The sequence below is a fragment of the Epinephelus lanceolatus genome, chromosome 1 (genome assembly GCF_041903045.1).
Source record: "Epinephelus lanceolatus isolate andai-2023 chromosome 1, ASM4190304v1, whole genome shotgun sequence".
NCBI classification, from domain to species: Eukaryota; Metazoa; Chordata; class Actinopteri; order Perciformes; family Serranidae; genus Epinephelus; species Epinephelus lanceolatus.
The window spans coordinates 17,852,449-17,864,546 of NC_135734.1; the positions used below are offsets into that span (position 1 = coordinate 17,852,449).

Genomic DNA, 12,098 nt, shown 5'->3' on the forward strand with positions numbered 1-12,098 from the left:
CAGCTACTCGTCTGTCCCACCTCCGTCCCTCCTACCTGCGCAAGTCGGAAAGAGGGAGGAGAGAAGGCGTGGAGTGGGTTTTACACACATCACACCAATCAAATGAGCCCCTCTCCTCGCCCTTAAATGCGCCGCGTGAAGGTGTAATGAGAGTTTACTGAATTCGCCATGGCAGAAGAGAGCAGCTGCGTCAGACCGCCAAACTTCTCCCAGGAGGAAACTGATGTTTTGGTCTGGGAGGTCCAAGCTCGCAGTGTCCGAATATACGGAACTGCGAGCAGACCTCCACGGGCTGATGATGCAAAGGTAGTCTGGGAGGAGGTCACCACAATTGTAAATCAATGTTGCGTTTCTCTCGTGCACGCGCTCTCTCTTTCTCTCTCGCAGTCTCACTCTGTTTCTTTTCTTTTGACTTTTCTAAGATGACAGATGCTGAATATATACTCCCTATCTGATGCTGTGGCTGTTTGTGGTTGGCTGAGAGGGATGTGAACTCATTAGTTTTGTTAATCAAATCAGGTTGGGTTTCCATTACGCGTGCCAAATGGTGCCAATCCCCTCTGATCTGACATCAGATGTGACGGGACAGTCGATATAAAGATACATTTATGTGCTGATTGCAGATAGTTGCATTGAATAGTGTTTTTTTGGGTATTTATTGCATTATTAATGTGCCTGATATTCTGGAAACCTGCCTGTGAGGTTTTGGTGACGTGTGCGCACTTTCGCCGGTCAGCCAAACTTCGGATTACACCGGCTGCGCTCCGCCTGCGCTGACAGTAGATGTTGTTTCAGCTGGCGAGCTTTTAGCGCACCTTCGGCGAAGCCTTTTGGCACGAAACTGTCACTGCGCCAAGCTGGATCTGTCGACACCTCACCCTGCTGCGCCGCCACACCCATCTCAGCACACCTCTGTCTGCCAAACTACCAAACTGAGCGCGCCTCGGGTTGCGCTGCTCGAAACTAGCTCTGCGCGGGGTTCGCCACCCTGTGCCAGCCTGCGCTGCGCCAGGAAACTAGAGCCCACTGTCTCCAAAATTAAAGTTATGGATCACTTGCCCTTCACTGAGATCCAATTTTCCCATCACAGCCGTCACTTTGACCAGTAGAAACACAGAACGATCTGCTGCCGTAGACAACTGTATGACAACAACACCCCAGCGTTTTTAATATTTCCTCTAGGGATGTTGCCACACAGAGTAAAAGGAGGAAATGATGGTGTGAAACAGCAGAGGCACTTTCTCAACCCGCTGAGTTAACGTTACTGTCATTAGCATCAAGCTACCAAACAATGGTACATCCTCATAATGGAGACTGACATAAAGTAATAACATTAACAAATAGCGGCGGGGCTTTTACTCACCACAACTGCAGAGGCTCCCAGCTTCATTTGAAACAAACTACATTTTATTAATCCCTCTGTGTGTTTATATATTTACTTTTTTTATCCGCTCCTGTTGTCTTCATAAAGTTAACACATTGCGTCGTCATTTCAAACTCAACACTTCCTGATTCTCCTTCAAATTAAAAGCCTCGGCTGAGAGAATCCCTCCATTTTCTAAATAGGCTTTTATTGTGAAACATTTGTAGGAACTTGGTTGTGGAGGATACAGTAGCTTGAATGTTTGCGTACGGTGCTTCAAGCTCCTGCCATCTGCTGATGCTACAACAACATGTCGGCTGGCACATGAACAGACACACAGTGACTCAAATAATAGTAAAAGTAATAAAAATAGGACAAGAATAACCCGATGACATCACACACGCTGTGAAAGACGACCGGGGATAATTGGTGAGTACCATCGTGTAGTGTGTCATGTCTGTTGGCCAAGTCACGGCACGATTTTATGACTCCACAATCGTGTAATGTGACATAGTGACTTTCAGAATGGGCAGAAAAGTCGTGTAGCGTGTACCAGGCATAATGCAAGTCCTGAGTCTGACCTGTCTGTCAGCGAGTCCTCCTCCACCTTTTTTTAGACTCCACCGTAGACAACGGCAGCATTTCTTCTACCACATAGCTAACGTTAGCCACAAGCTTCATGGCTTCTTTCAGACTGATAGGTTTAACGTTATCTCTGTTATTAGAACCAAAAGACAGTTGTTGCTGTTTCAGAGTTGAAGGACCAGCGTTCTAAAAGTACTGATGACTTGTCTGAAAATGTACTCAAGTATTTGATTACTCAAACAGCAAACTAACGCGTTAGGTAACTCGTTACTGCAAAAAGTAATCAAAGTAACTCTAACGCGTTATATCCAACTCTGGTGCTCAGATATAACACATGTTGACCACATCCAGCAATACTAAGGATCACAGTGTATGCCATGGATAAATAAACTTTCCATGTTCTTCATTTTTAAGTCAAACTGAAATTATGGAACCAATCACTTTCCTATTACTGAAAGGAAGAAAAAACATCTGGAGATATATCACACATCTCATTCTGTTACCTACACTGTACGTTTCTCTTAGTACACAAATGACAAGAGTCTCTGCAACAACAGATCATCTAGTAACACAACTAACAGCCTCAAGCCACCGCCAAAGTCATGACAGGTTCACATTTTTTCAACATCTAATGTTGAGTAAACACAAATTACCTACCAGCAGCATCCACAATGCCTGAATGCTGGAGGCAGAGTAGAAATACCTTAATGCGGCTCATATGTGATTGTTACACACTGCTGGCTCCAAAGCAAACGTACACTTTACTAAAATCAAGAGAAAAAGCACTTAATTCTAACTCGACATACAAAACCATTCAATCTTTTCCACAATCTTTACCTAGGCTCCACTTCGTTGTCCCAGTATAAGTTTTCTCACTCCAGTGATAGAAACTATTGCACAAACTAAACTCCAGTCTTCAAAACGTCCCATCAGAAACCAATGCAAGCATAAAGGTAGCATTATGTTATTATAGTCTACAACCTCTATCAACACTGACCTGACCCAGCAGCTCGGGTAGCCCCAGCACTTGTCCTGTGAACACTCCCAAGCAGATGAGGATGGAGTTGAACTGGCCAATGGAGCCTCGGATATGTTTTGGTGTAATTTCTCCCAGGTACATGGGGAGGGCGCTGAGAGCTATACCTGTCAAAAAAAACAAAAACATATTCAAATCTTGCTATGAAAAGGACAAAAGACAAATGCATGTTATAGATATATAGATATAACACGTGTTGCATCTCTGACCACACCCAGCAATACTAAGCATTGCAGTATTCTTTAAGTGTTGAGAAAACTCTCCTTAAGCTAAATAAACACATAAAAAATTATCTTGGATGGTGGGAAACTTCTTCCACCACTGCTATGAATGGGTAGAGCAGTGATACCAGGAGAAAGTATCCCTCCAGTGTCTGGATTCTTTCTGAATCTGTATCTGAATCTGTATTGTTTTTCTACAGAAATGCACAAACAAAGCCATGATTGGACATGTGCATTCAGAGGGGATCGTCAGACCTGTAATCAGAGTCCTACTGACAGATCACAGATCATCAGTGCATTCAGGTTTGTCAAGCAAGGCACGCTTGATATCTGCCAATCCCCATTGATGTTTCTTTCTCCTTGGGGTGGGGTCACACCACAAGTCTGATTTTTGACCTATTAAATCAAGCAAAGCTGTTCTCATTTGAAGCTGTAGATGAAATGTGAGCTTTTTTCTATTTTGGATTATTAAAAGCTGAAAGTGAATTTACTTTTGTGGTTAAGATGGTTAAAGCTCGGGTAAGCAGTTTATCTTTGGCTTCCCTTAGCAAAAATCCCATCATAACTTTTGAGCATATCGTAATTTAAGTGGTCTGAGAGAACATTAGACTTCTGCACCTCCTCTTGGCTCTGGTTTTAGGATTTAGAAAATCTAGCTTGTGACGAGAGACTTTGGCCAATCACAGGTCATTTCAGAGAGAGAGCATTCCTATTGGCTGTTCTACAAAGGCAAATGCGTGTGCATATCCCTTCATATGATAAAATCCTGATTCAGTGGCAGAGAATCCTGCAGAGAAAGTTGCTATTCCAGCATTGGCAACTACTTCCTACACTGCAAAGCAACCAAAAAAGGAAGACGGGCTTATCAAAAAGAGAGTCAAGCTTCAAGCTCTCATTTATTTAGCTAACATTAGCCTTGAATCACAGTGTTTACTCCACCTCACTCCCCGCCGCAACAGGCCACCTCTTTGGAGGAGAGGCAGCAGCTCTGGAGACGGACCCCCAGTCAGCAGCCACAGCAACTTGAATCCAGCCAGTGCAAACCCCAGCTCTGGCAGACTGCACAGACCCGACTCCCTGCAAGGTCAGCACACTTTCTGCTGCTGTCACACAGGTTAGACCTTGCACCTCGCTGGCCACCAGCCTGCTTTGACACCCGGCACTCGGGGGTTTGCAATGGCCAAAATCATGCCGCTATAGCCACCAACCTAAGGTCTGTCTCCACAGGGGGAAGCAGTCCACAGCTGCAGGGAGCGAGGCGAAGAGACTGTGGAGTGGGTAGCTTAATAGCTCTGTGATAAACCCAGAGGGAGAGAGTGGGGCAAGGAGGTGTTGAGCAAATGCGCTGGAGGCAACGGAACAATGAAATGGGATTAAATAAATCAATGTATGGGAAACACTGGGTTACTGGATAAAGCATGTGCAGCAAGCATGTGCAGGTTGTTTGGTGAGAGGGGCTTAGGGCAGAGAGGGGAAAGCTGCAGGAAGCGGGTGTATATCGAAAGTTTTTTTTTTCTTCTTCTTCTTCTTCTTTTTGTCTTTTCCAGATTTCTGCCTTCCCTAGCTTTAACCAACTATATATTTAAGTTTTAGGAACTGTGTGACATTCATCGGAGCACAAGTACTTTTTTCTTTGTCTCTCATGTAGTACTTCACTTTTGTACACTGCCCAATAAGTAGTGAGTATAAAAACATACTTCTCCAGTCTGGTAAATAAAAAACTTACCTGAGTCCACCCCGATTATGAGTCGGCCAATGATGAGCATCTCAAAAGATTTGGCCCTTTCACCCAGGGTCAGCAGCAGAGCAGCTATTACAGCAAAGCCGTTATTCAGCAGCAGGGTTCCCTTTCTAAAATCAAGAAGACAATATGGTTGTTACCAGACAGAAACATTACATATCGGCACAGGCAGTGGTGGACTCAGGCTGTCTGAGGTTTGAGGGCCATCACTGAGGGCACTTTATCAGATTTTATCTACCAACACCCCCCAACGCCCTAGTCCACAAGTGGGCAAAGGTTCTTGTTATCTCTGTACAAATATTAATTTCAGTTCAATTTGTCAAAATGAACGAATGAAAACAAAAACAAATAACAACAAAATAGGGATCAGAAAACACTGGTGGGTAACATAACATTTTAAAATAAGTAAAATGCAAGAGTGGAAAGAAGTATCCCAGGCACAGATTAAATATTCATAAGCACTTTCTTATTTTGGAGAGTTTTAAGAATGACATTTCAACAATGTGCAGAGGTAAGAATGTTTTATAGAGCCTTTAGAAAAAAACAATAATTAAGAGTGGCATTCATGGCTTATAGAGGATGAAGAAAGGAGTTGAGATACACTATTCTTCAGGGCCAGCAAAGCAGAAAAATCAATGTGTATTCTTCAAAGGAGGCGCATCATGATCAGTGAAGCTTCAGCTGGCTTTATGTCTGAGGAGAACCGATTAATGCATGATCAGTTCACAGTTATTGCCATATATCCTGAAAAACTGAAAGGTGTTTTATGTCTCAGCAATTGAGAGAATACTAACAAACTAGTCCATATCTACTGAGTACAGCATACCATACCATGACTTAGTCATACCAAAAATTAGAAGAAAAAAAAATTTTCAGCCACAGGGGGAGCCACAGCGATCGGTCACATTTTAGCCATTTTTAAGCATTTTTCTGTTGTTATAGCGCCACCCAGTTGCCAATTAGAGTTAAATTTCTCCAGTCACCTTGAGGCGTCCTGTTCTACATATCTACCAAGTTTAGTAAAAATCGATATGGCGGTTAGGCCTAGATAAGAAATTAGCTCTCTAGCACCCCCATTTTGTTTGATGGGGTCAATAATGGAGGGGTCCCCTCAGATTATGTGTGGTCATATGCCTACAAAGTTGCATGGTGATCGGTGAAACCCTTGAGATGTTATACACAGGGCTTGAAGCAAGAAAAAATCCTGTGCCTGAAATTTTTTTAGAGGGCCTTCTGTGCTAGGGGGGTCCGGGGGCATGCCCCCCGGAAGAAAATTTTGAACATTTGACGTCTAAATGAATTAATCTGGTGCACTTTGAGAGTATCAATCAAGTATCACATCAAGGAGCTAGAATAACAATTTCAAGGTTTTTAATAATGAAATATGAACAGTTCACCAAAAAAGGAAAATTTGGTCATCAGCTACTACAAAATGGTTGGGGCCAGGCAATTTTAGGCAATTCTGAGCAACAAGTGGCAGAATAGGAAGACAACAAGAATGCATTAAAATGTACGTTTTACATCAGTTGAAGCTTGAACTCACAACCTCTGACACCAAGGAGCATCTTCTATCTGACTGAGCTAATTTGCAAGTGACAACACATTGGTGGCTTCACAAATTATCTCACTAATCTCTACCACACCACCTCTTTCTCTTTCTGTATGTGTGAATTGCAACCCCCAACCTGTAGCCATTTCTCTCTCTCTCTCTCTCTCTCTCTCTCTCTTTGTGTGTGTGTGTTTTCATCTCTCTCGTGTCTAGACCAAAGTGAACAAATATTTATAGACAGACAAGCAACATCATAATTAAACAGGCTTTTATTTTTTTAATTTATTTTATTTTGAAAATTGGCCGGATTCTCTCATCTTTTCTGTGTCCGACTTCCTGTTTGGTATGATCCGCTCTATCCAGCTTGACAGAGGCACTCACGGCTCGTGTGAAAAATAGACCAGATGCCGAACTGAAGCGCTGCAGTGCGCGAGCCTCCGCGGGCGCTCCGCTCTGCTCACCGGCCTGTGTGGACAATCAGATAGATTAACATGGACGCCGACTGAAAACTGCCTCCGCTGCTGGGTGCTGCACTTCGGTTCTGCGTCCGGTGTGTTCGTGGCGTGACTGAATGAGAGACTGTGAAAACTTAAGGCCCGCCCTACTCTGCCTCTGATTGGCTAGAAGTCCTTGTTTACCTTGAGTAATGTGATACACCATTGGTAGTTGGAACTATCACTTTGCTTTGCTTTAAAACGACAGGTTAAATCACTGTTGCTACGGCAAGATGATAAAATATTCACGAGAAAAAAATATTCCTGCACCAGAATATCCCTGCGCCCGAAATGCGGCACCGTGCCGGAGAACTTCAAGCCCTGTAAACACTTTTATGTGATGAGCCACGCCCTCCGCAATATTCATTGCCTTATAGAAGCTCAGTTTTAGTAAGTTTTTCAACTTTTGCCAAGAGGAAACTTTAGATATTGGTCTCTAGATTATGTTCACAGAGTTTCATGCAGATCAGTCAAACTTCCTAGGAAGAGATCGATTTTAAGTGTTTTTCAAAAAATTCAAAATGGTGGAAAATCTATATAACCGGAGGTTACGGGTTCTTGAGGCAAATTTGTTCCTCATGAGGAGAGGCATCTCTGTGCAAAGTTTCATGTCTCTACGAGATACGGGGCATGAGATATGCCCATTCAAAGTTTGCAATTTCAATCGGTTGTTATAGCGCCCCCCTTTGGCCAATTGATGTAATATTGCTTCATTCGCATCCTCCCATGACCCTCTACCACTGTGCCAAATTTCACATGGATTGACCAAGTCAGTGAGGAGAAAAACGTGGAACACACACACCAACAGACAGAGTTTTCGTCATTATATAGTAAGATGTGGACATATATAAATTCGACCCTCAGGTCAGAAGTATTATGCCAAATAAGTCATGATGTGGGTGCAATTCTCATTCTCAGCACACTATTCATGTCTGCTATTCAGGATGAACTAAGACGCAGCCGATGATCCTTCAGAAGACCTGAAGGCCTCTTCTTCTCCTCACTAGACTCGAAATAATGGTGCACTCAGGCAGCCTACAATACCAAGCATGACCATGGTCAATCACTTACCTTAACTCTGTAGTTATTTTAACCTAAACTGTGTTCTTTCCCTGACCCTACGACACTTGAGTACCTAAACCTTAAAAGGAATTTTCAAACATTTCGTCATTTCTTTGTGGGGCTGCTGCAGTTATGAGTGTTACTTAAAGAAGTATTTGAGAAAACAGAAAAAAAGGATCCTTCTGCTCAAGAGGTAGAAAACTTACAACCACCAGAATGCACTGCACTGCTAGTGGGTGACATAATGTCAGCTCGTCCAATTTTCCACAAGAAATTATATAGTGGACGGGTGTTAACAAACTACAAATTACATTTAAACAGTAAGCTAAAAACATTTGAGGCAATAAACAGGCAACGCAGTAATAGGCCTTGGTTCATATTTATCAGCACTGCTTAGTATTAGATTCTGATCTCAAAATTTTCAGCCTCCGTTTATACAATACAGGAAACAGCAAGGCGCCCGCTTCCTGTCCACAAATTCTCACATTACAGCCAAACAGTGCACTTAAATATGTTTCTGAAGATATTTTACGCTTCACAGTGCTTCCTCCTATCACAAGAAACAAAAACGTAGGAAGACTCTTGCAGGGAGTGTCTTGGCACAGGCCGCAACACGGCTGTTGTTTTGAATGCTGAAGACTGACACGACTTTTCAGTTTGTACAGCAGCACCATCAAGAAAACTTCCATTCAGCATGTGTTTGGTTGCAGAACATGTTGAAGAAGGGCGCCAACATCTGGGTCAATGGCAACAGAATCCCTTCAGCAAAACAACTTTGTGGCCTCCTGCAACAAAGACTGGGCAGGACAGGACTGTGTTGCCATTGTCCCGCTGAGTAACATGGGACAGGAGGACTAGTTCCACCTCCAGCATGATGTTTTGTGGTGGCAAACGGCACTATCTGTATGAGACCACAGCTCACAGTTTTTCCTGACTGGGAGCTGTGAGTTAGAGACTGTCAGAGAGAGGGGAAAGAAGGTACACAGGGTATGGAGGGTAATAAAAGAAAGTGAGAACTGAAAGCCTGGCAATGAAGGATGAAGAGCACACAGCAGTATTGTCTCCTAAGCTCTAAAAGAGGCAGCACTGTAGTTTCAGCCAGGCAATGAAAAATGTATGTGTGTTCTATACTGGGATGACGCTTAATCTTGCCATGTGTTTGCACCGAGCCAGGAAGGGGGCAAAAGGGAAAAAGTGCAGTGTTTCCTCTAGATTACTTTCACAGCTAGTTGTAAAATCCATTTAACAAGTCAAGGCAAGCCGAGTTTTTCCTCACCACATGGGCTGATTTGGCCACTGGACCTCTATTTGCTGAATCTTATTATAGAGTGAGAACAGAAAGAAGTCATGGATTGATTACTACACACATATATATGAAGGTGAATAAACTATTATAGATGTGAAAATTACTTTCAGATGATTAGAAAGCACATCGAAAACCTTGTCTCCAAGCTGAAGGTTAAATTGGGCTTCTCCCTTCAGGCAAGGAGACACTTGATATCTGCAACTTTTTTACCACTGCTGGATTATGGTGATCTGCTTTTCATGAATGCCCCTGACCGGTGTCTAAAGAAGTTAGTTGCAGAAATCGCATACACCACTGTACTCTGTATTCCACTGCTAAATGTCCGTCTTTGTATATCCGCAGGCATACATACACATACAACCATAGCATTGGTTGGTTTTTATATATAAATCTGTTCTTGGCCTGGTTCCCTCTTATCTATCTACATACATGTGCAGAGACCAAAATCAATATGGCCTTTGCTCTCCTAATATTCTTCAAATGCCGGTTCTGAGGGTGAGAACAGAACTCGGCAAAAAAAGCTTTAAAATATGCTGCTCCTTCGTCTTGGAATAATCTTCAGAAAGATCTGAAACTGGCAGAGCTGATCACTGTGGGGGAGTTAAAGTCGATTTTAAAGGATCGAGAAATTCGCTCTTTTAGACTGTTCCTAAATCATTTTAGAAATTGTACTCAAATCAAATTTATTCTTGTCCTGACCTTGTATCTCGTGTTAATTGCATACTGTGGTTTTAATCACTTGTTGTGTATGACAGTTGTATATGTGTGTTTGTCCATGTTGTAACTTTGTAACAATGCTTTATGCTGCCCTCCTATCCAACTTTAATGGAAAGAAAAGTGTTCCCACTTGTCTGTGAATATATCTCAGCGCTCTTTATTTCTCAACACTGCATTAAATGCAGTACTTTGTCCATGTTGGGATCCTGTAGAACAGTGACTCAATTTTTCCAAACAGACGACATGTTAGTAGTCAGGTTCTTTAGGCCGACATATTTTGTTATGATCCTCTTAACTGAATCTGTGCAAGAGCAGGTTACCATGGCAATCTGCCGCAGCTAAAGTGAGTAAGATTCATGATATCAGAAAGTCTGGCTTTACCCAAATTTGTCTGGCTAATCTGCTAATCTAATTCTAGGATTCAGGTCCCAGGCTGATGCAATTGTGTTGCATGAATAAGACTCGATTATAAATATAAGTGACTTAACTCACCTTCCCAGTGCTTTGATGATTATGGAGACAGACAGTGCTCCAAGAAGGCCTCCAATGGCAAATATGGACACTGTGACAGACCAGAGGAGGGTGGCTGTCTCTGCTGTAAGAGGCTCCCCATATCTCTCATTCCATGTCTTATTGTAGAAAGCCTTAATGTACTGCAATACAGGAGAGACATGGGAGAAAGACACCTTTTAAATTCACCGTTCATTTAAAAGGTAAATGATACTGTTCACACAAAGCGTAGTTTTCACTGTGACGACTCCAAACATGAGTCTACAAGCTGCCATTGTGCAATACAGAATGCAGTGCAGAGTGCATTTTTCCTCTTAGCTCCTAACAGTGCTGAAAAGCAGAATTGGCACTGGTAACAGTCATTCCCATTGTCTGCTATGACTCAGAGGTGGTGTGGCTGTCCTTGCAAGTGTCAGCAGAACAACTGTGAGTGCCTAGCTTGTTTAGCATTGGACTAAAAATGTACTGGAGATAAAAAGGACAGCCAGCTTTAATCAGCCTCCTCCCTGTTTTCACTGCAGTTCAGGCAGCCAGCTCATATGGAACAGATTAATTATTACCAAGGATCTGACTCTGTTGCTCCCTGCAAACATGCACATGCTCAGTCAGTCATGAGTTCAGCCAAATTACTCTCTAATTCCCTCTGTTCAAGCAACCACTGTGAACATATATAATTAGTTGAAAAGCATAAATCAAAATGGCAATTTAGTTTTTTTTTCATTACTTTCAAAACTTAACTGTTTTTCACCGTGACATGAATTTGCCATACCACTTTAAAATCAAAGTCACAGCACAGGAAGTGAAGATGTGCATTGCATTTCAATGTTGTCCAGTAGGGGACAGCACAGACATGCCTGCACTGCTTTAGTGCACTAGTTTACACTGAGGAGGAGCAAGACAACTTCATGAACTTTGTTCATGTCAAAATGAAAAATAATCAGCTGTCTGATCACATCTCGGGGTGGGGTCATGGACAAAAATTATCTGTGCTGACATGCGCTGCCCTCAGCTGGACAACACTGAAATGCAATACAGCTCCTCACTTTGTTTTGTGTGTTGTGAATTCATTCATTTATTAAAGACAAAAGTCTGACTAATCATGCTTTTAACATTTGTTTTAATGGAGGCATTTTAAATCTTCTATCATTTTTAAACCATGTCTTATTTATTTCAGGTGCATTTTATGGTGCTTCCTGTTGTCCTGTGTTTGAGTCAAAGCATTTAGGTCAACAGTACAAAGAGCGAACAGGCTGTGTAATGTCAGCACTGTTTGTCCCAAAGCAAATGTTTTCTACAGCTACTGACTGTCAGCTGATTTAGTCACACTTTAGATTTTATTATTTTAAATCTGAGGATCTATTGCCTTTTAAAATTATCTTTCCTTGGAACCTATATGTCGCTTATGCTGGTGAGAGATGTGAGTGACCCATGACCAAGTTATCATTGTTTATAACTAAAATGACTGCCCTGTGGTCGTAATCCTCTGCAAACCTGTAAAGTTTCTCTTACAGCTT

General features: G+C 42.4%; 1 protein-coding gene across 3 annotated transcripts in view; it reads right to left on the minus strand.

The window, feature by feature from the left end:
- slc2a9l2 (solute carrier family 2 member 9, like 2) overlaps nt 1-12,098 on the minus strand; it is a 172,563-nt gene that overhangs the window by 131,962 nt on the left and 28,503 nt on the right. For all 3 annotated transcript variants that reach the window (XM_033626739.2, XM_033626738.2, XM_033626737.2), the window contains exons 4-6: nt 10,567-10,727; nt 4,932-5,056; nt 2,946-3,091 (exon numbers count right to left, since the gene is read on the minus strand). In XM_033626739.2, the coding sequence (XP_033482630.1) occupies nt 2,946-3,091; nt 4,932-5,056; nt 10,567-10,727 (432 nt within the window). The remainder of the gene's footprint in view (nt 1-2,945; nt 3,092-4,931; nt 5,057-10,566; nt 10,728-12,098) is intronic.